Raw genomic sequence first — 22,771 nt, forward strand, 5'->3', positions numbered from 1 at the left:
CCTCCGTCACTTCCGCCCCGCCGTGGCCGAAACTGACACAAAGTAGCGGGCCGAGGCCCCGTGAGGAGAGGGGCTGCAGCTGGGGGGGCGGGAGCCCGCGGGGAGCGGAGCCGAGCGCCCCCGCCCCAGCCCCCGGCATGGGCAGGACAGGGCCGCCGGGGCGGGCGCCGAGCGCTGAGCGCTGAGGTGAGGCGAGGCGGGGGCAGCCGCGGGGAGCGCGGGGCCGGAGGGCAGGGGGAGATGGGGAGATGGGGCTGCGGACGGGGACGGAGGGGCTGGAGGTGCGGAGGTGTGGGCAGGAGAGCACAGGGGACAGGGAGTCGGAGCTCTGGTGAGACGGAGGAGGGGGAGTGGATGATTGGAGAGAGGAGGGTGTTGGGTGCCTGAGGATGGGGGAGATTCGGGAGGCCGTCCGCAGGATGAGAGGGGTTGGGTGCTGAAGGGGCGCGTGGAGACCAGGAAAGGGTTGCGGGAGTGCCGAGGAGAAGCCCATGGAGCAGAGGAGAGGAGAGAACTGCCCAGAGAGTTGTGGGGGTGAGAGAAGTACCCGGCGCCCGAGGGTTTAGGTGCCTGGAGAAGGGAGTTCGGGAATGGGAGGCTTTTTCTCTGTAAGGTGGAGGTCTCTGTGCGTGAGGAAAACCAAGGGCGCAAGGAGAGGTGGGAGGTCTGGGAGTTCAGAGCTGAGGTCCTGGGTAAGTCCTGGGCTCTGTCCTTGGTGATGGAAAGTGGCCAGGTATTGGTGGCATGTGAGCTGGGGGTCTTGGATTCCAATCCTTTCTGTTTCCCTGACCTGCCCACAAATATCCCTGCCAGCTTCCCCTGAAAGAGGAGTCAGTCTTCCTGGGTTTGGGCTGGAACAGGGCAGGGGCCAGGCTTAGAGGAGGAGCCGTTTTTCTCCATGGAGCATTGCCTTCTTCCCAGAGCTGGCTATTTTTATCCCAAATGTGGCTGCAGAGGGGGCTGGGGCTGGGGCAGGGTGACGGGGCAGAGCGACGTGGCTGATGGGCCTGGGTTCAGAAAACCCATGCTGTGTGAGACTGGGAAGGAGAAGTGAGAGAGTGTCCCTGTTCCCAGGTCTCCCCCCTTCCTTCTCCTTCCCTATTATTGCCCCCCAGAGGGGATGAGGTCTGGGGCCAAGCCAGCTTTCTGTCTCCCCAGGGTCTTAGAGGTAAAACAACTTTCCTGGTTGGAATCCAGACTCCTGACTCCTGAGAGCCTGTGTGGCTCCTTCACTCTTTCGTAGGACTCAAACCCAGATTTTCAGCTGATAGTTCCTTTGATCGCCTCCCTCGCCGAGGGCAGGGCTGGCTATGGAACTTGTGATGCCCACCCTTGCATCCTCTCTTTTACTCTCTCTCCATTCCCCACCCTCCTATGACTCATACTCTAGACTGGGTGGAGACCCTGGCTGGGGGCCGTGGAGGAGGGCTTGGCATCTCTAAAACATAGATGAGGTTTTTCTTCCTGAGCCAGGCACCCTTGGTTGCCAGGGTTGTGGAGGGTCACAGAGGAAAAGGACTTCTGGCTCTCAGTATTGCCTGCTTGGTGTTCAGGAAGGGAGTCCAGAATGAAGACCTGGTGTGGGTGACAGGGCCTTGGCTAAAGTCTGTAATTATAGAGGTTGGGCAGACAGGCAATTAGTATCTCTTGGGGCTGACAGGCTGGTGGGGTGTTCCCCGTAGGCTGGAGACAGGAGAACCAAGGGGGAGGAAGACTTTCCACCCAGACAAAAAAAGAGGAGGTGACTAGAGGACTCAGGACCTGGCTGGCAGCTTCCTTTGGGCCAGGCTGGGCAATAGGGATGAGGCTCTGTGACCCTGTCTTGCAGTCCAGGCCTTTTGCCTTTTTAGGTGAAGGGAAGGACATGGCGAGATGAAAAGAAGTAGAGGCCTCTGTGATTGATGCTCCCTGAGCTTGCACTCAGTACCATACTGGCTGGACTAGGCTTTGGGGTGGGGGAGAGAGAGGAATGACTCCCCACCAGAGTTGAGAAGACCCCTCTGCTGGCCCAGAAGGGTGGCTGACCCAGACTGAGAGGAAGTGGTTTGGGGACTGTGTGCAGGAAGTGAAGGCCATGCTTCTAATGTGAGCTCCCCTGGAGGACGTAATACTGGAAGCCCCAGTAATGGGGTGGGGGGATGGGAAGGTTATAAGCTTTTTGAGAAGGGTGGAGCCTGCCCACCCTGTTTCCTGATGCTCTGCCAGGTGTTTCCTGACTCATGTTCCCTCAACCCCACCCTTTGGTGGAAATTCTGCTTTCCAGTAAACACAGGCACCAACTCATTGCCACCAGGAGGGCACATGGGGGCATCCATTGTCCCTGGGATGGGTACCTTGAGAGCCGCGCCCCTCCTGTCAATATCTGGCCTCATCTCTGCCCCCTTCCTTTCCCTGCAGGTCTTGGTTATTATAAACTGTCAGTCCCCCCATGTTATCCAAGGTGGCTCCGAAGGGGCACTAGGGGAGGTGGTGGGGAAGTCCCGTCTTCTTTTTCAGGGAGCCATCAGGGAAATAAGAGTAGAGTGTTGGTGTGGAGTTAGTGGGGATTGCTGGGGGAGGGGCAAGGTCAGAACTGGGGAAGAAGACCTTCTACAGGAGTCTGAAAAGGGGAATGAAGGGTTACCCTCAGCTTCCTGACCTCACGCATATGTCACCTTCCTGCAGGGTCTCCCATGGGATTGCTGGGACTTTGCTGGGTGAGATGGCACTGTGTGCAAAAAAGCGCCCCCCAGGTAAGACAGGCAGGGGGCGGGGGTGGGGGGAATCCCTTGGACCATCAAGTGTGAGTGTTATTTTGGCTCAGGGAGCAAAGGGAAGAGGAATGACTGGTAATGGGTCTGAAGGAGGGTAGATTGCAACCCCCATCCATCCTAGGGGGAGCCTTAGGAAACCGAATTCTTCTCCTTGGTCTCTAAGCTGAGTACCTGCCCCTCACCCCCAAGCACAGAGACTTTTATCTTGGGGCACCTGGAGCTCCTATCCTCTGGTCTGGGGAGCCTGAGGTGCTGTGTTCCCATCTCCTCCCTTACACCCTCGCACTTCGTCGCCCCCCCTCATTTTTCCACCCACCCAGGTCCACCTCGTTTTCCTGCGGGCGGGGGTGGGGGTGGGAGGTGGTGGGATGGAGTGGTTGCCCCGGACAACGCTGGCAGTCCCCTCACCCGCATTGGCCAGGCCGGGGGAGGCGGGGCTCCGCGCTGGCTTTCGCCTACGCGGCGCGCTGGCAGGCGGCTGCCCCTGCAGTCGGGGGAGCGGGCGGGGCGGAGCCCGGGGCGTGCGAGCCGCGTTCGGGGCCACTCAGAACGCGCCGGCGTCCGCGGGGGGCGTCGGGGGCGGCGGCGGGGCGGGCGGCCTCGAGGATGGCCGGGGCTGCAGGTGGGGCGCGCGCCCGACGGCCGGGGCTCCCCTCTGAGTGGCCGCAGCTCCTGTACCTCCCCGGGGGGCCGCCCCTTCGGAGCCCCTGAGGCGAAGGACAGACCCACAGTCTGCCCTCCCCTGCTCAAACTGGGATCATGACGGTCCCCAAGGAGATGCCCGAGAAGTGGGCCCGGGCCGGGGCGCCCCACTCCTGGAGCCGAAAGAAGCCTTCTTGGGGGACAGGTAACGGGAGGCAGTGACTGGCAGCTCTCCTGAGCCCTTAATTTCCCTCCTCCCACCCTCACATTCGCTTGTCCCCGGCCTCCCCCGAGCCTTCCCTGATCCTTTCCTCTCCAGACCCAGAGATGCTGGCTCTGAAGGGTCTAGTCCCTACCTCTCCTTTTGCATGGTCTTTGATGACTGCGCACGCAACTCAGCCTGAGGGATCCTCTCTGGGGAAGTTTCTGGGAGTAAAGTGACCACACAGGGAAAGAGCACTCTGAGTAGGCAGAGGATGCCGTGGTCTGAGGTTTTGTTACTGCAGCCTGCTCTGCAGGGGGCTTGGGAGGGCTGAGGGAAGGCGTCTGGAATGCTGCCTTTGGCTGCATGTCACCATGTTTACTGCCTAACTCAGGTACCCCCTTTTTCAGCCTGTGGTCACTGTGACCATGGGAGACCATGGGAGAACCCTTCGGAGGACACCCCCATGTTCTGGGACCCGAACTTGATGCCTACAGTCCCAGATCTGTGGGAGTTCTGAATAGGTGTAGTGACAAATGTGTTGTTGAAGGCAAGTGTTGTAGATGGCACAAGAAGGGTCGCAGTTAGACAGCAACTGCTTCAAGTACATCCCATTCCTCCCGCTTCCATCTCTGTCTCAGTCTGCATGAACCATATCCCTGACCTGCCCCTCCTCCTACTTGAAGATGAGCTTTGAAATAAGATGATGTCATTGTGGGCCAGTCAGAAGCTGCTGCTGGTGACATGTGACAAGCAGAGGCTTCTGTAGGGGGAGACTGCACGTGGGGCTAGGATGCTGCCGCAGAGCAGTTCCAGGGCACAGTGACCCTCCGTCTTGTCAGCCTCCCCACCCCCTAGGTTAGGAGGAGGGCAGTACCGAGGCTGGAGCTGCAGGGGTTCCCAAGGGAAGGAAGCTTAGTGTCTTCAGCTGCTGCTCCACTGGAGATTCATTCCCAAGACTGTTAATTCCTACAGCATCAATTAAACGGATGGGGGAGAGGAACTAAGTGCTTCTAGAGGAAGACCTTGACAGTTGTTGGTGAGGAAAGAAACCGTCTTGTCCTATGAGCGTAATGCCCGCAGAGCCCGGTGGTCAGGCTGGTGGTGAGAGGTAGACTAGAGAGAAGAACTTAGTGACGACTCAGGTGTGGTACTAACTCCTTAAAACCATGCTGTGGAAAGAACCACAGGCCCTCAGTGGAAACCCCACAGAGTGGGGTGGGCCCAGCAAGGTGCTGGGCCAGACCTCAGTTTGCTCCTGACTGCAGCATCATTCTGTTGCAGAAGAAGAAAGGAGGGCGCGGGCCAATGACAGAGAATACAATGAGAAATTCCAGTATGCGGTAAGTGGCTCTAGACACCTGTTCCCTCCACCCAAGTCAGCAAGGGGACAGGTGCAGGAGCATCCTAGGTTGGGACAGAGGGCTGGCTGGGAGAGTGCTTGGGGGAGGGGGAGGCAGCCTTCTCGCCACTCTCCATCTGCTACCATGCTGAATTTTTCATGCCTTCACCTGTCAGTGAAGCAGGGTACACTGACCTCATGAGACTCCCTTCTCTGCTCTTCTCTCCCCCCTCCCACACCTATGGTAGCGGCTTTCGGGGACAGAGGTTTGGGAAGTGCAAACGGAGGAGGCAGCCTCCATCTGGTTTGGAGTTGGGTTTGGAGGCTGCTTCATTATCTTCTCTCCCACTGTCACAGAGTAACTGCATCAAGACCTCCAAGTACAATATTCTCACCTTCCTGCCTGTCAACCTCTTTGAGCAGTTCCAGGAAGTTGCCAATACCTACTTCCTGTTCCTTCTCATTCTGCAGGTACGTGACCTGTGGTAGACCCTTTGCAACTCACAAAGCTGAATAAAGTCAAGGAAGAGAAAGGTCTAGGGGAAAAGAGGGCATAGGATGGGGCCTCAGAGGCATGCCTTCTCTTTCCTTTTTTCAGTTAATCCCACAGATCTCCTCCCTGTCCTGGTTCACCACCATTGTGCCTTTGGTTCTTGTCCTCACCATCACAGCTGTTAAAGATGCCACTGATGACTATGTGAGTTATTTTCATTCTGATACCTTTTTTCCCACCCCCATCCCCAACTCACCCTCCCCTACCCAAGATGGTTCCTTGGTGCCCTTGCCTTCCTTTACCTGGTCCAGCTAGATCCATGATATCTTGGCCAAGAGTAGGGAGGGGGAGTCAGGGAGAGAGTAGACCTGTGGACAGGTGTATCCAAGGTGGTACCCAGCATGCTCTGCATTCCACTGATCATCTAAGTCCCTTGGAGTGGGAGAAGGTGTCTTACCTTTCTTTCCTCTCCCCTCTTCAGTTCCGCCACAAGAGTGATAACCAGGTGAATAACCGTCAGTCTCAGGTGCTGATCAATGGAGTGTGAGTGCTTGTTGGAGACTAAGGGCCTTGGGGAGGAAGGGGGTCCCAAGGGAACTTCTCTAGCTACTGACAGCCTCTTCTTTATCTTCTCATGCCTCAGCCTCCAGCAGGAGCAGTGGATGAATGTCTGTGTTGGTGATATTATCAAGCTAGAAAATAACCAGTTTGTGGCGGTAAGGGACAAGGTGCCTCTCTAGGCCTGCAGGCTCTTCCTTTTCTCTGGCAGAAAGGGATGAGTCTTTCCTGATGGACAGTTGCCTTTTAAACACCCATGGAAGGAACCCTTCTTGAGTGGGAAGCTTCTGTGTCATGTTAATATGCCTCTTTTCTAGCCATTCATGTGCTTGAGACTAAGCAAACCAAGCATGCTTAGTGGGAGGAGGGGTCATCAAAGAGTCCATTGTGGGTGGAAGACTGGTCTGTGGCCTTCTCAAGAGGGTTTCTTTCTAGGCGGACCTCCTCCTCCTTTCCAGCAGTGAACCCCATGGGCTGTGTTACATAGAGACGGCAGAACTTGATGGGTGAGTTGCATTCTGTCTCCTTAGGAGTAAAAAGCTTGTTTTTGAAAGAGGTTCCCGGGTCTGGGATCCATCCCTTTTGGAAAATTTCGGGGTAAGAAAGGATTTGGGTGTATAGAAGTATTACCTACTCAGTAATGCATGGGGGGTGGTGATGCTTCGTGGTCAGGTGACCCCAGGTAGACACTTGAGGAAGGGAAGGGAACCAGGACTCAGGGACACTGTCCTTCCAGAGAGACCAACATGAAAGTACGCCAGGCGATTCCAGTCACCTCGGAACTGGGAGACATCAGCAAGCTGGCCAAGTTTGATGGTGAGTAATTCTGGAGAAGCAGCTTTTAGATAGAGGTGGTGGGTTGGGTTTTGGGGTCTAAGTTGCACCTTCTCTTTCTGGCTTCTTGTTGCTGTGCAGCTCCCTGGACATTTTTTGGGTTGGTGGTGACCAGGGGAGGTGGGGAGCAGTCAGGAGTGCTAGGTGGCCATCACTTACTTTTGAATTGATGGTCATTTCAAGAGATCTTCATGGCTGATAGCTCCCTGCTTGCTGTACATGTTGGGAGAAGTTCAAGTTATTCTGATTCATCTCAGGCAGATACTCCTTCTAACAAGACAAACTATGTAGTGTATATAAGAAGCAGTCCCACTGCCCTCCAGGTCTAGCCCCCTGAGGTAGCCAGGCCAACTGGCAGGTGAGTGTGTATGCACCCACACTCCTGTGTTCATACAGACATGTGAGCATAAACCAGTGGGGTCGTACTGTACTAAAATCTCTGCAGCGTGCCTTTCTGTACCTATTGAATTCATCATAGGTATATGATCACATCACTATGAAAGAAATTGATCTCCTTTTTAATAATTACATCATGTTTCATAGAATTGCCAGATCATAATTTATTCAACTCTTCCCTGACCATTCAATTGTTTCCAGCCTTTCGCTATTCAAATAACGCTTCAATAAAAATTGTTGTGAGCTGTGCTATCATTTCCATAGAATGAGTCCCCAAAGTGGGATTACTGGGTCCGAGGGTATGTGTACTTAATGAGTTCATGCCGCCTCACTCCTTCCCCCCCAAAGTTGCATCCGTTCGCACTCCCACCAACAGTGTACAGATGGGCCCATGTCCTAACACCTCCTTCCTTCAGCTGTGTTTTCTGTGTTGCTGTCTTGTGGTCAAGCTACAGACTGCACCTGGAGTGGGGGCACTCTTGTCTTCCGTTCAGGTGAAGTGATCTGCGAACCTCCCAACAACAAGCTGGACAAATTCAGCGGAACCCTCTACTGGAAGGAAAACAAGTTCCCCCTGAGCAACCAGAACATGCTGCTGCGGGGCTGTGTGCTGCGAAACACCGAGTGGTGCTTCGGGCTGGTCATCTTTGCAGGTGAGCCTCCTGGTGTCCAAAGAAAGACGGGAAAGAATTGGTGCCTCCACCCCCTGCCTCAGGAAAGTGGGAGGAGGCTGAGTGGGCTGTACAGAGTGTAAGGTGAAAAGGTGGAAACCCTCCAGCCCTGAGTCCAAGCCTCTTGCCCAGCCAGTGTCCCTCTTCCACATTGATGTCCTGTAGTCTGGGGACCAGGGCAGAAGCCCAGAGGCAGATTTGTTATTTGCTTTTCGTAGCCCTTCCTATTTCTTTCTAGGTCCCGACACTAAGCTGATGCAGAACAGCGGCAGGACAAAATTCAAGAGAACAAGTATCGATCGCCTAATGAATACACTGGTGCTCTGGGTAAGGCTTCCCACACGTGGTTCCTGCCCCTGCCCTTCTGGTTCTCCCTGGGCAGTTCCCTTTGCTCCCATCTCTCTTCTCTGATCAGTCGTCAGGCTTCAGGTTTTAGCTTTAAAGCCACTAGCAGGTCAGCCACTCAAAGGCAGTGTTTACTTCAGGCTCCTTTTGGACCTGGAAGATGTTATTTAAAAAACCTTAGGAACGTGCATGAATTAACAACTGAAAGTTAAAACAAATCTTTCCTTCTCTGGATTCCAGTTATGATGATGACTTAGTATAGCATGTGACCTTCTGTTTGCTTTTGCCAGGGACAAGGAGGCCTTCATGGGGATGGAGAGGGAATTAAAAGAAAAATTTCCATTTGAAGGATGGATAACGGGGTCTTTTCCCCCTGAGTTCCAAGAGTGAAGGATCCCAAAGGAAAAGTTTCTGTTTTCATTTTTGGCAATTCCTGAATCCTTCTCTTGTTTGGCTAGAAATGTGAGCTCCTTGTCAGGCTCTCCTCCCCATCTTGCGCCCCTACTGCCTGCTGCCTGACCCCCCACATGCCAGCTTGGGAAGGCTGGGGCCAGCCTCTGGTGAGACAGTTTCCTACCTGGCCTTACAGGGTTTGCTGAAACCCAGCCTGTGTCAGACAAAGGCTCACATCGCCCCCTGGTGGTCCTTGGACATCAGGAGGGTTTCTGGTTTGTTTCAAAGCATCCAGAGTGGAGGCAGCTTTGGAGATGGATGTCTGAAATCACATAGTGTTCTCTCTCTCTCTCTCTCTTTTTGTCTTTTAACCACCAAAACTTTCTTATGATCCTTCTTCAAGGACTCCAAACCTTTTAAGTTTTTTGACTATCAAGAAATCTACATTTATGAAGACGTAATTTGTTTCCTTGGTTAAAAAATTTTTTTTGGCAATCTGTATGAGATGATGAACATTACAGAAACTTGGCATTTTTTTCTGGCTTGTGGAGGTTTAGCTCAAGTAAATGAGTGATTTTCAATTAGCTTTCCTGGTATATTGAAAGTAGTTCGTCCCCACTCTTACCATCTTTGCAGATTTTTGAGGGTTCTGGGATGTCAGGTCCACAAACATTTCAGCTTCCCCATCATACAGCTGAGATAAGCATCCAGCGGGAAGGCCATGGGATGGTCAGTGGCAGGCTGGAACCCATCACCAGTTCTGGGTGCTTCCTGCTGGATCATGTCACTATTTTAAGGATGCCTGAACTTTTGATGTTTCAGGGTAACGAGTGGTAACCTTCAGGGATGTACTTGGTTTTGAGGGCTTCCCAAATGGCAGCTTACTAGCCTCTGCTTCTGATTCCTTTGCAGATTTTTGGATTCCTGGTCTGCATGGGGGTGATCCTGGCCATTGGCAATGCCATCTGGGAGCACGAGGTTGGGACACGCTTTCAGGTCTACCTACCCTGGGATGAGGCGGTGGACAGTGCCTTTTTCTCTGGCTTCCTCTCCTTCTGGTCCTACATCATCATCCTCAACACCGTAGTACCCATATCGCTCTACGTCAGGTATGTGACTTCTCTGCCCCAGGGCCTCCCCAGGGAGCTCAAGTGGTCCCACAGCAAGGTTTTCTTTTCTGTGAAGATGCAGTCCTCGAGAGGGAGCTTGGGGTTCTCTCCTTCCTGTGCTGTGAACATTTTATGTTATCTGTTTATCTTTGTGTGCAAAGCAATCATTACCACAGTTTCCTGGCACTTTGGATTGTATTAGAACAAGAACCATGTTGATTTATTCAGCACGTATTTATCACATGCCGACTTTGTGCAAAGAAGCATGCTAGGTGCCGTGGCACAGACAAAATGTGTTAGGAATGGATCTCCTTCTCTCCAGGAGCTTGTCTAGTAGAGAAAGAGAAATCGAAACACGTTATAAAACAAAAGGGGAACTAGTGCTATAGAGTCATTGTCCCTGTTGTCTTAGGCTTCTGTGTGAAGCAAGGGGACACCAAGTGTGTAACATGGCCTCTGCCTTCAAAAGCAGCAGACCAGTAGGGGAGGAGAGATGCAAACAGTGTGAGACACCGAGATACCAGGCATCCTGCTGAGATACCACAGAGGCACCAAGTGCTGTGAGGGTTGGCAGAGCCTCCCTCCCGGTGCAGTTAATCCAGGAGGACATCTCTGAAGAGGTGGCGGTTGAACTGGGCTTTGCGTAGCAGCTGGAACAAAAGCACGGCGACAGGAATCTCGGGATGATCATAGAACCGTTTGGCAGGAGCATGGACCATGAGTTGAGGGCTGTGAGACAGAGAGCTGTCCCCTGTTGTGGACGGTCTTGAGTCTTTGCCAGTGGACTTTTACATAGTAAACCACTAAAAAAAGATTCTTTAAAAAAAAAATCTAAAGAATGCTTTAGGAAGTGCTGGCTGGCAGTGGCAGCTCGAACAGGAGCAAGAGGACATGTAGGATGTTTGTGGGCAAGAGCATGTGCGCCAGGCTGGTGAGAAGGAGCAGGAAGAGGGGGACGCCGGAGGAGGGAGAATGGCCGGGAGAGAAGAGAGAAGGCTCCTTTTGGAACCTAGTCCCTTGCACCTCAGATAGGGAAGCTGAGACATTTTTAAGGAAATGCTTTATGGAGACGCTCAGAACTCTTCCCATCTGCTGGTGTGTGTTCACACAGATTCCCCAGATAGTCCTCAGGTCTCCCCACCAGCCCCTGAGTCCTAGTGCTGATGACAGCGAGTAGGCGATGAGGGGTCTGTGCTGAGAGTACAGTGTGGGGGGCTTTTATCGAGGGTTGGGAGGAGACTCAGGAGGTTTGTGGTTTCGTCTTGCTACTCAGTAACAACGTGACCTCAGACAAATCCACAATCACTCGGGGCCTTGATGTCCTCATGTAAAATGGGAGTAATAAAACCTGTTGCACCCTCTTCACAGGGACATCTTGGTATAAGATCCTGGATTGGAAGATACGTTTTAAAAATTCATTTACTATACAAATACCAGGTGGTAGCGTGTTCATTGTTGTCATCGCAACTCTGGTTCTTCACTACTATTTAAATGTTTTCTTGTTTCCAATCTGACTTTCCCCCCCTAATCTTTGGACTTTGCTGTCTGTGATTTGTAATCCAAGTTCACTCGAAGCCCATGGTAGCTGTCTAAGAAAATTTCTAAGCCTCATCAGGCTACGGTGTGTGTGTTTAGGGTGGGGAGGGGGTGCTTGATCAGCTGAGTGGGGAAAAGGCCATGAAGGCGTTTCCAGCCGGCTCATTTTTTGCGTGGTCACCAGATCCTGACAGCAGCCTTGGTTAGGTTGGAAGCAGGGCTCCACATGTGGCCCCATTGCTTAGCTGTGCTGGACTTGAACACAGGGCCCTTTCTGAGATGCTGACAGCCTGTATCCCAGAGGTAATGCCTAGTAAAGAAGAGGATGTGAACAGACCTGGGCTGTGCAGAGCGCCGCACCATTGTAAATTGGTATTATCTCCCAGACCCTCGAGGCCCTGCTCGCTTCTGGAGTCAGCATCTCAGTCTGCCTGGCGTTCCTCCTGAACACCCCAGGTCGGGTTGTGGAGCCCCGAGCCAGGTGGAAGGAGCCTGCTCGGCCTGTGTTCGGGCAGCGAGGAGCGGGCTGCAGGGCCTTCTTGGTTTCCTTTCCCTGCAGGGGCGCCTGTGTTGCTGTGGCCCGTGCAGCACCCTCATTATTTCTTTCTCTCTCTCTTCTTTTTTTCTCTTCCTTCCCTCTTATACTTTCTCTTGTTTTCTCTGCATGGTTTCTGTATTATTAGTCCTGAGGTAAGAACTGGTTGAGTGCCTTGTCTGCAGTCCCTTCTCCTCTGCCTGTGCCGCCTGTCCCGCCTGCCCAGGCCCATTGCACCTTTTTGTCTGGAGAGCATTGGAGGGTCGGGGTCGGGGAGCCCCTCTGCCGGCTGTGCATGGCCGGCTCCACCTTCAGGCTCTCCTTGCCCTTCCCAGCCCAGGTGTCCATGCCCAGGTGTCCGCTCTGTCTCGTTTCTCCCCAGGCGGAGGGCCTGCAGCGAGGGCCCGTGTGGGTGGGGCACCTGCCCGCTCCCGCCCCGAGCCTCACCTCCTGTCCCCTGTGCAGTGTGGAGGTCATCCGCCTGGGCCACAGCTACTTCATCAACTGGGACAAGAAGATGTTCTGCATGAAGAAGCGGACGCCCGCGGAGGCCCGCACCACCACCCTGAACGAGGAGCTGGGCCAGGTGGAGTACATCTTCTCCGACAAGACGGGCACCCTCACCCAGAACATCATGGTCTTCAACAAGTGCTCCATCCACGGCCGCAGCTACGGTACGGCGGCGCCGCCGGGGCCCGGGGGCTCGCGCCTCGCGCCGGCACTCTTGGTGCTCCCACGGTTGTCTTCGCTTCTGGGTTTTACTTCTTTTCTACTTGGGTCTGTGGGACCTTGAAAGGGTCCGCTCTGGGCCCTGTGTCAGGAAGCAGACACCAGCAGTGCCGCCCCCTCCTCTGCCAGCCGACACCCTCACCCTGATCTTGGCTCTGGGTAGCAGGGGCGCCCCTTGGCTGTTTGGAGTGAAGCCCAGGACCCTGGCCTCTGGGTGTCTTGGCCAGGTTGGACCTCGGCTGCCTCGGTGGAGTGCTGGACGCTCCCTGTGGTGCGGTCCAGGGCCCCTGTGAGTCTCTGGAATGTGACTGCGGTCTTTTCAGCGTGGCCGCACTGCAGTGGCCTTGTGGCTGCGCTGCTGGGACGGCTTGGGTCAGGGGCTGTGGGCTCTGACTTTTACGCAGAGCGAGTCCCTCTCCTGACTGCTTTCTGTACTAACCCAGGCCTCATGGCCAGTGTGTGAGGCTCTGTTGTGCAGGCCTAAAAGGCACCTGAAGTGGCTGTGGGGGCATGGGTATGGAACTGGAGCTGCCCTGGGTGGGGCTGGAGTGGGTGGCGGGGATGGGGATGGGGAGCAGTGTGTGTCATGGCTTCAGCCCTGGGGTTCTGAGGATCCAAGGTGCCTGTGCCTCTGGTCCCTCGAGTCAGCGTGTGAATCTATGTGACATTTACTCAGTGACGAGGGTTGCGGGTTCCAGGTGCCTGCGGGAGTTCTGTTCTGGGGGCTTCTCTGCCTGTTCTGAGAGATCTCTCACTGACGTTGCTTCTCCTTCTGTCCTGGTTGTGTGTAGGTGATGTATTCGATGTCCTGGGACACAAAGCTGAGTTGGGAGAGGTAAGGTCCAGACTCTCTAGTGATTCTGTGTGCCAGCTAAACTTGAGGTGTCTGGCCAGGAATGAGGTGGTAGAGTTAGGAGTGATGTGTTGTCTGGTCTGGAAATGGAAGCCACTTGGAGGAAATGAGTGTTTTAAAGAAGACTTGGTAGCAGAAGTGGTAACCTTGAGTTCCACAATGGATAAGGTCTTGGACGTTCCTACTGAGAGTTGGAAGGGTAGGGGACAGAAGGGTGGGGACAGACTCTCCTGACCCCTCCTCCCCAGGAGGCAGCCTGGCAACAACCCCTTGATCGACCCCTTTCCTGCTCCAGAGGCCTGAACCCATTGACTTCTCCTTCAATCCTCTGGCTGACAAGAAGTTCTTATTTTGGGACCCTACCCTCTTGGAGGCTGTCAAGATGGGGGACCGTCATACGCACGAGTTCTTCCGCCTCCTCTCCCTGTGTCACACTGTCATGTCAGAAGAAAAGAATGAAGGTGAGCCCAGGAGCTGGCTGGCCCTCTACCCCACCTGACTCGTGCCTTTGGGCTCAGGCTGTGCTCTGCAGGGCGGCCACCGGGGCTCTCTGGGTGGGACACGCAGTCCAAGAGCGTGGCTACCACAGGGAACTGTATTCAGTATTTTGTAATAACCAGTAATGGAAAAGAATCTGAAAAAGGATATAGATGCATGCACGCAGGCACGCATGCACAAACATATAACTGTATCTTTTGGGTGCACACCTGAAACATTGTAAATCAACTATACTTCAATTAAAAAAAAAAAGTGTGGCCATCGACACTATTCTTCCTTCCTACCCAGGGGAGCTGTACTACAAAGCCCAGTCTCCAGACGAGGGGGCCCTGGTCACCGCAGCCAGGAACTTTGGTTTCGTATTCCGCTCTCGAACCCCCAAGACCATCACTGTCCACGAGCTGGGCACGGCCATCACCTACCAGCTGCTGGCCATCCTGGACTTCAACAACATCCGCAAACGGATGTCGGTCATAGGTGAGGCCGGGCTCAGGGGGCTGGGGCGTCCAGGGGTGGCGTGCAGGCCCAGGATGGGTGAGGTGTGCTGGGTGACCCTTGATGTGTTCAGGTTGGGGCTTTTCACCTTCTGAATTTTTCTGGGGTGTTCTCTCCCACCCCACTCCTAGTGCGGAATCCAGAGGGGAAGATCCGACTGTACTGCAAAGGGGCTGACACCATCTTGCTGGAGAGGCTCCACCATTCCACCCAGGAGCTGCTCAACACCACCACTGACCACCTGAATGTAGGTGTGAGGAAGGAGGGGCCCTGCGGGTCTGCTGCTGTGCGTGTGGTAGGAGGGAGTAAGAGCCGAGCGTCTTGCCTCCTCCCTCAGGAGTACGCAGGCGAAGGGCTGAGGACCCTGGTCCTGGCCTACAAGGATCTGGATGAAGAGTACTATGAGGAGTGGGCTGAGAGACGCCTCCAGGCCAGCCTGGCGCAGGACAGCCGGGAGGACCGGCTGGCCAGCGTCTACGAGGAGGTTGAGAGCGACATGGTGGTATGGGCTGCAGAGTGGGCCGAGGGTGAGCAAGGAGGGCTTGTGCCTGGGACCCTCGTGCCAGGGGCCCTTGTGGTATTTTCAGCTGCTGGGGGCCACGGCCATCGAGGACAAGCTTCAGCAGGGTGTTCCAGAGACCATCGCTCTCCTGACGCTGGCCAACATCAAGATCTGGGTGTTAACCGGAGACAAACAAGGTGAGAGCCCAGCAGGGCAGAGAAAATTGCATCTGGACGCAGCCCTGTTGGGTCCTCGCACAAGCCCAGGACATCAGGCCGCAGAGCGCGCCGACCTTGTCGGGGGCCTGTCCATAGCGCCTGGGTTCTCTCCTGGTAGAGACGGCTGTGAACATTGGCTATTCCTGCAAGATGCTGACTGACGACATGACGGAGGTGTTCATCGTCACTGGCCACACGGTCCTGGAAGTGCGGGAGGAGCTCAGGTAAACAGGGGCCGAGGCAGGCAGACGCTCTGCGCTGTACATGGGTGTCGGGCAGAGGTTCCCTGATCGGGCTTGCATCCCTGCTCCTCTGCTGGCCGATGACAGTTCCATTCCCCCTTCACAGGAAAGCCCGGGAGAAGATGATGGACTCCTCCCGCACCGTCGGCAACGGCTTCACCTACCAGGAGAAGCTTTCTTCCAAGCTCGCTTCCGTCCTGGAAGCCGTCGCTGGGGAGTATGCCCTGGTCATCAACGGGCACAGCCTGGTAAGTGTTGCCGTCCTTCGCCCGGGCAGTACCTCTTCAGAGAGCGGCTCTTGGTTCTTACCTTGTTCCCACTTCCTTGGATTTCAGAGGGGAACTGGGGGGAGCTGACCAGGGCTCTCTCAGTGCCCTCTGTGTTCCAGGCTCATGCGTTAGAGGCAGACATGGAGCTGGAGTTTCTGGAGACGGCCTGTGCCTGCAAAGCTGTCATCTGCTGCCGCGTGACCCCCTTGCAGAAGGCACAAGTGGTGGAACTGGTTAAGAAGTACAAGAAGGCTGTGACCCTTGCCATTGGGGATGGAGCCAACGACGTCAGCATGATCAAAAGTGAGTGGTCCGTTAGGTGTGTTGGCTGGGCAGTAGGGCAGGGAGAGGGGCCCAGGGAAGGATGGTGGGGAAGGGGGCTGGAACGTGGTGGGATTCTGAAGTATTTGGCCGTCTTCATCCTCCTGTCATCTGTCTCCGCAGCGGCTCACATTGGTGTGGGCATCAGCGGGCAGGAAGGGATCCAGGCTGTCCTGGCTTCCGATTACTCCTTCTCCCAGTTCAAGTTCCTGCAGCGCCTCCTGCTGGTACACGGGCGCTGGTCCTACCTGCGCATGTGCAAGTTCCTCTGCTATTTCTTCTACAAGAACTTCGCTTTCACCATGGTCCACTTCTGGTTTGGCTTCTTCTGCGGTTTCTCGGCCCAGGTAGCGAGCTCCTCAGTCCCCTTGCTTCCCTCTCTGTGAGCTCCTTAAGGGCAGAGACTGTGTCGGTCCTGTTCATCCCTCAGTCCCCTTAGGGCCTAGCTGTTGTCTTACGCATGCCTTTTAAAAATGCTTGTTGAAGGAGTGAACAGGGAGTTCCGGAGCGTTCCTCAGGCCACATCGGCTATATTCCTCCAGCTGGTTTGGAGTGAAGAAGGACTGCACGCTCACTCCTCTCTTGCTCCCTGTTCTCTTTTCAGACCGTCTATGACCAGTATTTCATCACACTTTATAACATCGTGTACACCTCCCTCCCAGTCCTGGCTATGGGGGTCTTCGATCAGGTACGAGAAGTTGCATGATGGAGCGGGCTGGGCAGAAGGACATGGCTGCGAGGGAGTCACCTGATAGTGGTGGGCCTGTGACCCTTGTGCCCACTGCCTGCGGCCCCTCGGAAGGCAGTTCTTTGAGCTGGGCAGGGTGTGGCTGGTTCTCCTCCGCTACACTGGACCTGAAACACCCCTGGGTTGCTGAACAAAGATTGATTGGGGGCAGTTGGCTTGAGGTTGGATCTAGCTGTCAAAGAATTTGGAACAAAGAAGGCAAGGGCAGAGTCAGCCCGTGGCTGTCCTGAGTCCAAACTGCAGCTTCTGAGGCCTCCCATGCCACCTGGCCCTCCGCACACAGGACGTCCCAGAGCAGCGGAGCATGGAGTACCCTAAGCTGTATGAGCCAGGCCAGCTGAACCTCCTCTTCAACAAGCGGGAATTCTTCATCTGCATCGCCCAGGGCATCTACACGTCCGTGCTCATGTTCTTCATCCCCTATGGGGTGTTTGCTGAGGCCACCCGGGATGATGGCACCCAGCTGGCTGACTACCAATCCTTTGCAGTCACTGTGGCCACTTCTCTGGTCATCGTAGTCAGTGTGCAGGTATGAGGCAGTCTGGGAACAGCCCTCCCCTCTGAAAGGAGTGAGCCTCCTGTCCCTGGCCGTTAGAGTTCTGTTTCTGGGCAGGGGACAGAGTTTTGGGGGATGCTCCTTCTGCCTGTGATAACTGCTGTTTGCAGATCGGGCTGGATACCGGCTACTGGACGGCCATCAACCACTTCTTCATCTGGGGCAGCCTAGCGGTTTACTTTGCCATCCTCTTCGCCATGCACAGCAATGGGCTCTTCGACATGTTTCCAAACCAGTTCCGGTTTGTGGGTGAGTCCCTGTGGCTTCCTCTTGAATCAGTGAGGGATCACAGCTGTTCTGGGACCAACAGGGTGGGTAGGCATTTATTCAACATTCCTTGTGTGCCAGGTGTTCTGCAGGGTGCTGTGGGGATCTTGGTGTATCTGACCCAGGCTCTACCCTCAGGGGGCTTCCATATCCATGAAAATGAAGAGCAGCCTTGCCAGGCCGTGGGAGGTCAGGTCTCCAGGGGAGGTCGGGGTGGCAGTCTTCATGGTCAGCGAAGTGACTGCTTATGGGATGGTCAGGGATAAGGCTGCTGGGAGTGGAACCAGGGCTGGGAAGACAGAATCCAAGTCGAAGAGCTGGGAGTGTGGGGAGGCCGCTTTTTTCCAGGAAATAGAGATGGGCAAGAATACCCATTGAGAAGCGGTGGAAGAGAAGCTAGAAAGGCAGGCAGGCCATTTGAGGTATCGGAATGCCAGGCTGTCAGGTGTCGGGTTTGCATTTAACTTGCCAGGAGTCTCTCTCTCTCTCTTTTTTTCTTCTTCTTCTTTTTTTTTTTTTTTTTTTTTTTTTTTTTTGAGGAGACAGTGGGGAATGGCATCAGAGGATTACTTTAGAAAAATGAATGTGGTAGTGGCCAGTGAGGAAGCTGCTATAGTGACTGAGTGCAAGGCTGTTCAGAACTGGTGCCGGGGTAGCAGTGATGGGTGGCCAGGAGGGGCTGGTTGGGAGGCATGAGGTCAAAGACTCATTTGTGAGTCTTGGCATTGGCTTCGGATCTGTTCATTCACTCATCCAGTGGGCATTCAGTCACCAGCTATGCTGGGTCCTAGAGATGCAGCAATTAGCAAAATCCTTGCCCTCCTGGATCTCATATTTCAACAAGAGAGACAAACAATTTATAAGTTAACAGATACAATGTCTGAAACTAAGTCCTATAAAAAATATCGGCGACGTAGAGAGGGACAGGAGTTGTCAGCAGAGACCTCTTGAGGAAAAGATGGGGCTTGGCACAGAGAAATCTGAATAAAGGGAAGGAGCGAGCCAGGTGCCTCTCCAGGAAGGAACAGACCAGGAAGAGGAAGCAGTGATGCAGAAGCCTTAGATGAGGGCTGACGAGGAGCTGGGGGAGTAGAGGAAACCAGGTTAGAAGGTAGGGCCAAGGTAGGGGGCAGGGTTGAGAATCAATATGGATCATTTAAGCTCTTACAGGTAAAAGTATGAATTTTGATCTAAATGTGGTGGGAAAGCCATTGGAGGTTTTTGAGCAGGGAAATGTCATAAACTGGTTTATGTTTTAAAAGGATCACTCTTGCTGTTCTGTGGATAATAAAATGTAAAGGGCAAAGGTGGACATAGGGAGACCAGCTAGGAGGCTAGAGCAGTAGTCCAGGTGCGAATGACGGTGGCTAGGAGCAGAGAGAAAAGCAGTGGAATCCCACAAGCATTTTGAAAATGGAGCCAGCAGATTGGATGAGGGGTCTGAGATGGGGAGTGGGGGAAGTCAGGTTGACTTTGGGCTTGTACTTGGAGCAGCTGAGTGGGTGGGGGCATTTCCTGAGCTGGGGAAGACATGGAGCAGATTGAGGTGGTGGCAACAGCAGTACTTTTTTGACCATGTGAAACTGAGATGCCTGTTAGACGTTCAACAGAGATGTCTGAAGTTGTGGGGAGAGTTTGGAGCTAGTGTCCAGTTTGGAGGTAGACATTTGGGGAGCGGAGAGGAGCGGGAAGCCAGGGATGACTTGGTTTTGAGACTGGGGAAGTGGGGCTGCCAGAAATAGAAATGGGGAACTCCGGGGACTGCCCTTCTGCCTGCTTTGTGACTCCCGAGGCCTCTGACTCCTCTGCTCCCAGGTAATGCCCAGAACACCCTGGCCCAACCCACGGTGTGGCTGACCATTGTGCTCACCACAGTCGTCTGCATCATGCCTGTGGTCGCCTTTCGGTTCCTCAGGCTGCACCTGAAGCCGGATCTCTCAGACACGGTGAGAGGCCAGGTCGGCTGCTTTGGGGGCTGGAAGCCCTCGGGCTTCAGCACTCCTGCAGCTGCAGTTTCTGTTTAGTGTGTCGGTGCTGGTCCTCTGCCCTTCCCAGTCCCGGGTGTGCTGGGTCCCTTCCCCATGGTGGGGTCTGACACTGACTGAGGCTCCTTCCGTCGTGCTCCCCCTGCCCCACCAGGTCCGCTACACCCAGCTGGTGAGGAAGAAGCAGAAGGCCCAGCACCGCTGCATGCGGCGGGTGGGTCGCACGGGTTCCCGGCGCTCTGGCTACGCCTTCTCCCACCAGGAGGGCTTCGGGGAGCTCATCATGTCCGGCAAAAACATGCGGGTCAGCTCCCTGGCGCTCTCCAGCTTCACCACCCGCTCCAGCTCCAGCTGGATTGAGAGCCTGCGCAGGAAGAAGAGTGACAGTGCTAGCAGCCCCAGTGGAGGGGCCGACAAGCCCCTCAAGGGGTAAAAGCTGGGACGGGGACGCCCCGTGCCAGTGATCAGCGCACACAGGGCTGGCCAGCCACCAAGAGGACAGCATCTGGGAACTGCAGGTCCTCATCCCTTGCCTGGGTCCTCATCCCATTTCCCCGGTAGACTCTGTCCTGCTGGTCCCACTAGAAGTGGCTGGGGCTCCCCAGCCGAGGGCCCTCCTAGCAGCTGGGGGGTGCAGGGGGCAGGCCTCAAGGGCAGAGTCAGGGCTGGGGCATTGGGAACCAGCCCCAGTAGGGGATCAGATGTGGAACCAAAAACAGAAGAAAAAACTGTGAGAGGTTGTGTCTGCCCCTGCCCTTCCTGGGAGCCCACAGGGAGACTATGATCTCTGTATTTTTTTACTCCCGATCCCCATAGGGGCCCAGAGCCCCTGTTCCTGAATCACACAAGAATGTATCATGCCGGGAAGCCAGAGACCTGCTGGGGCCTTGGGCCCCTCACATTGTGTGTGTCGCTCCTTGATTTGTGTTTGTGTCCAGTTTGGTTTTGTCTTTTTTGTTTGGCAAGTGGAGGAGGCCTTGATGTGACTTTTCTGTTGTGGTTGGTGTCTTAACTCTCCTGGGGAAGAGCAAGCCGGCACTCACGGGTGCCCCCGCCTGGCCGGAGGTGGAGTGGTGTAGGAGGAGCCCTCCAGCCACTGGTTCCCGTGAGGGACAGAGAGGCTGACCAGGGAGGGAGGGGCCTGTCAGCCAGAGGGTAGAGGGTGTCGGGAGAGTACACAGGAGGGTTTGGTCTTGTCTCCTTCCTCACCTTGAGAGTGAAGTGCTACCCCCTCCCCAACACATGTGTATCAACTCCTGGATTCCGTAAGTCCTGCTGGTACTGGGCTGGAGCCTGGCGAAGTGGCCCCATCCTTCTCAGTGACCCAAACATGGGTATGAAATTTAGTCCTAAGAATGTTTTCTTTCATTTTAAATTTAGACCCAAGTTCATTAGCAGAGTCTGTTCTGACTTCCCTTCTCCCTCCTCATGGGTATTTTCCCACACCTACCACCCAGGACCTGAGGCTGCCCGAAACGGGAAGCTGAGTGCCATGAGGTGAGGCTGAAGGGAAGCTGACCTCTGCTTCTCCCTTCTGGTAAACAAGGGCGCCCGCCCCCCAAGGCCCCTATCCGCGGAAGGTGGTGGAAAGGTGCTGGGTACTGGGAGCCAGGCCAGCAGGGGGAGCAGAGGACACAGCCGCCCAGGGCCGGCTTGGTCCGCACACATGGTCTCCCTCTCTGCCACCCACACCTAGGAAGCCCTTCCCCAGTCCAGGTATCTCCCAAGTTAGTTGCTACCAAATCGGTCTTAGGAAGGATTTTTCCTCGTCTTTGCTAGCGGAGGGGTTACTCAGGAATGGTGTGGAGCTGGGAGTGGGGCACTGAGATCTCACTTGTAGTGTGGGAGTTGCAAGGGAACTGGAGTTGGGCTGCAGTGAGGCGGGTGGGGTGGGCAGGGAACAGGGGCGGGGAAAGCTTGACAGGGAAATTCCTTTAGGCCACACGGTTTACAAACCCAACATCATGTCTGTCTGTGTGTCTCTCAAGGTGAGAGTCTGATTTTTATACCAAAGAGGAAATGATTTCTTTTCATATTTGGTTTGTCTATATTATATAAATATAAATATAAATATATATATATACAGTTATATATATATATATTATTTTTTTGGTTCTCTCTCGTTTTTTAGGGAGGGAGGAAAGAACCAAGTTGCATTGAGCTGTAATTAAGGAACATTCTGTATAATTTATGACACATTTCTATACTTGCAAAAATTATATCATTTTATGGATATAAGAAAAAAATGCCTTTTTATAAAATTCCAATTTCTGAGAAGTGTGTAATTTGTCTCTTTTCTGATGTTTAACCAAGACTGGTGGTAAAAGTACAGACAGAAACTGTTTCTTGAATGGCACTGAGTGGGTGGATGTGGGCGGGAGAGGAGAAAACAGTGTCTGACTTGAGGTGGGGGGCACCTCCTCTGTGTGTGAGCCTCCCGGGGTCGGAGTTTCAGCTGGAAGGCGGGGCAGTGGGCAGGACTAAGGCAGACCGTGGGGGCTTTGTGTTCAGCTGATGGCTGGGTGCTAAGGACCTGGACTGTTTGCTTTTCCAGACACAAGCCAGACTCATTTCTAACACGCCAGATGGGTGGGTATGTGTAGGGGAAAGTACCGGGTAAATATTTTAAGTTTTTTCTTTCACTCCAACCCCAAGCCTTTTCTATTAGCACTGGCCTCATAGCTTCCCATCTTCCTGACTTTTCACAGAAGCAAATTTAAGGAGCCTAAGTATTAAAGACCAAGACTGCAGGAATTTAAGGTTAGCAGATAAAGTGAGCTTTCCTCCAGGGAGGGAGAGGGGCAAGGAGTCCCAGGAGAGCTTGGGGCCAGTGCTGGATTCTGAAGTAGGGCTCCCGCTGATGCCCATCTGCCGCCCCCTGCCCCCAACCTTCCTCCTCTGACCTAACCTGTCTTTTCTGCCATGGCCACAATCATTCCTCTTCCTCCCCTTCTTCCTTCTGAAAAATAGAGATTTCCAGGCAGGTGCCTAAGCTCGGAGGAAAGACATGGAGATAAGATCAGTTTCCCTCTCAAAGAGAAAGCCCGGAGCAAGGGTAGCACTGCAGCCTGGCGTCTGCCTCCAGGTGGAAGAGCCTGTGCAGATACAAACCAGCCTTTCACCAAGATCCTTCTGGAATGCTGAGGCTTAGCGAGCAGGTGGCCTCTGGCCTCTAGTCCCCCACCAGCAGGATGCAGAAACAGGCCATAATCCCTTGAGGCTGGTTAGGCTCCCAACTTTCCTGTCCCTGCTGCCTTTTACATGGACCAAACCGCTGAT

At 54.3% G+C, this 22,771-nt stretch overlaps 1 protein-coding gene across 2 annotated transcripts; it reads left to right on the forward strand.

Moving 5' to 3' along the window:
* The first annotated feature begins 9 nt into the window (after positions 1-9).
* On the forward strand, positions 10-21,769 carry ATP8B2 (ATPase phospholipid transporting 8B2). 2 transcript variants are annotated; one of them, XM_031436209.2, is made up of 28 exons: positions 10-186; positions 2,665-2,732; positions 4,882-4,940; positions 5,297-5,410; positions 5,538-5,636; positions 5,914-5,975; positions 6,076-6,148; positions 6,426-6,496; positions 6,727-6,806; positions 7,715-7,873; positions 8,130-8,218; positions 9,542-9,738; positions 12,275-12,483; positions 13,330-13,373; positions 13,687-13,852; positions 14,178-14,366; positions 14,516-14,631; positions 14,722-14,886; positions 14,972-15,083; positions 15,223-15,328; positions 15,453-15,594; positions 15,735-15,918; positions 16,060-16,283; positions 16,541-16,624; positions 16,968-17,213; positions 17,351-17,489; positions 19,323-19,453; positions 19,647-21,769. In XM_031436209.2, the coding sequence occupies exons 2-28, from the start codon at positions 2,702-2,704 to the stop codon at positions 19,923-19,925; spliced, it is 3,570 nt and encodes a 1,189-aa protein (XP_031292069.2). In that variant the 5' UTR covers positions 10-186; positions 2,665-2,701; the 3' UTR covers positions 19,926-21,769. The 2 variants fall into 2 exon arrangements, with proteins under 2 accessions (XP_031292069.2, XP_031292068.1); XM_031436208.2 differs by lacking the exons at positions 10-186; positions 2,665-2,732 and adding an exon at positions 3,393-3,600.
* Positions 21,770-22,771: the final 1,002 nt, after the last annotated feature.

The sequence above is a fragment of the Camelus dromedarius genome, chromosome 23, assembly GCF_036321535.1.
Source record: "Camelus dromedarius isolate mCamDro1 chromosome 23, mCamDro1.pat, whole genome shotgun sequence".
Taxonomy (NCBI): domain Eukaryota; kingdom Metazoa; phylum Chordata; class Mammalia; order Artiodactyla; family Camelidae; genus Camelus; species Camelus dromedarius.

Coding starts and splice junctions, on each gene's coding strand:
- ATP8B2 (XM_031436208.2), top strand. CDS start 3,513: ATGACGGTCCCCAAGGAGATGCCCGAGAAGTGGGCCCGGGCCGGGGCG. Junction 5,976..6,075: donor CAGGTGCTGATCAATGGAGT/GTGAGTGCTTGT, acceptor CTCATGCCTCAG/CCTCCAGCAGGAGCAGTGGA. Junction 9,739..12,274: donor CCCATATCGCTCTACGTCAG/GTATGTGACTTC, acceptor TCCCCTGTGCAG/TGTGGAGGTCATCCGCCTGG.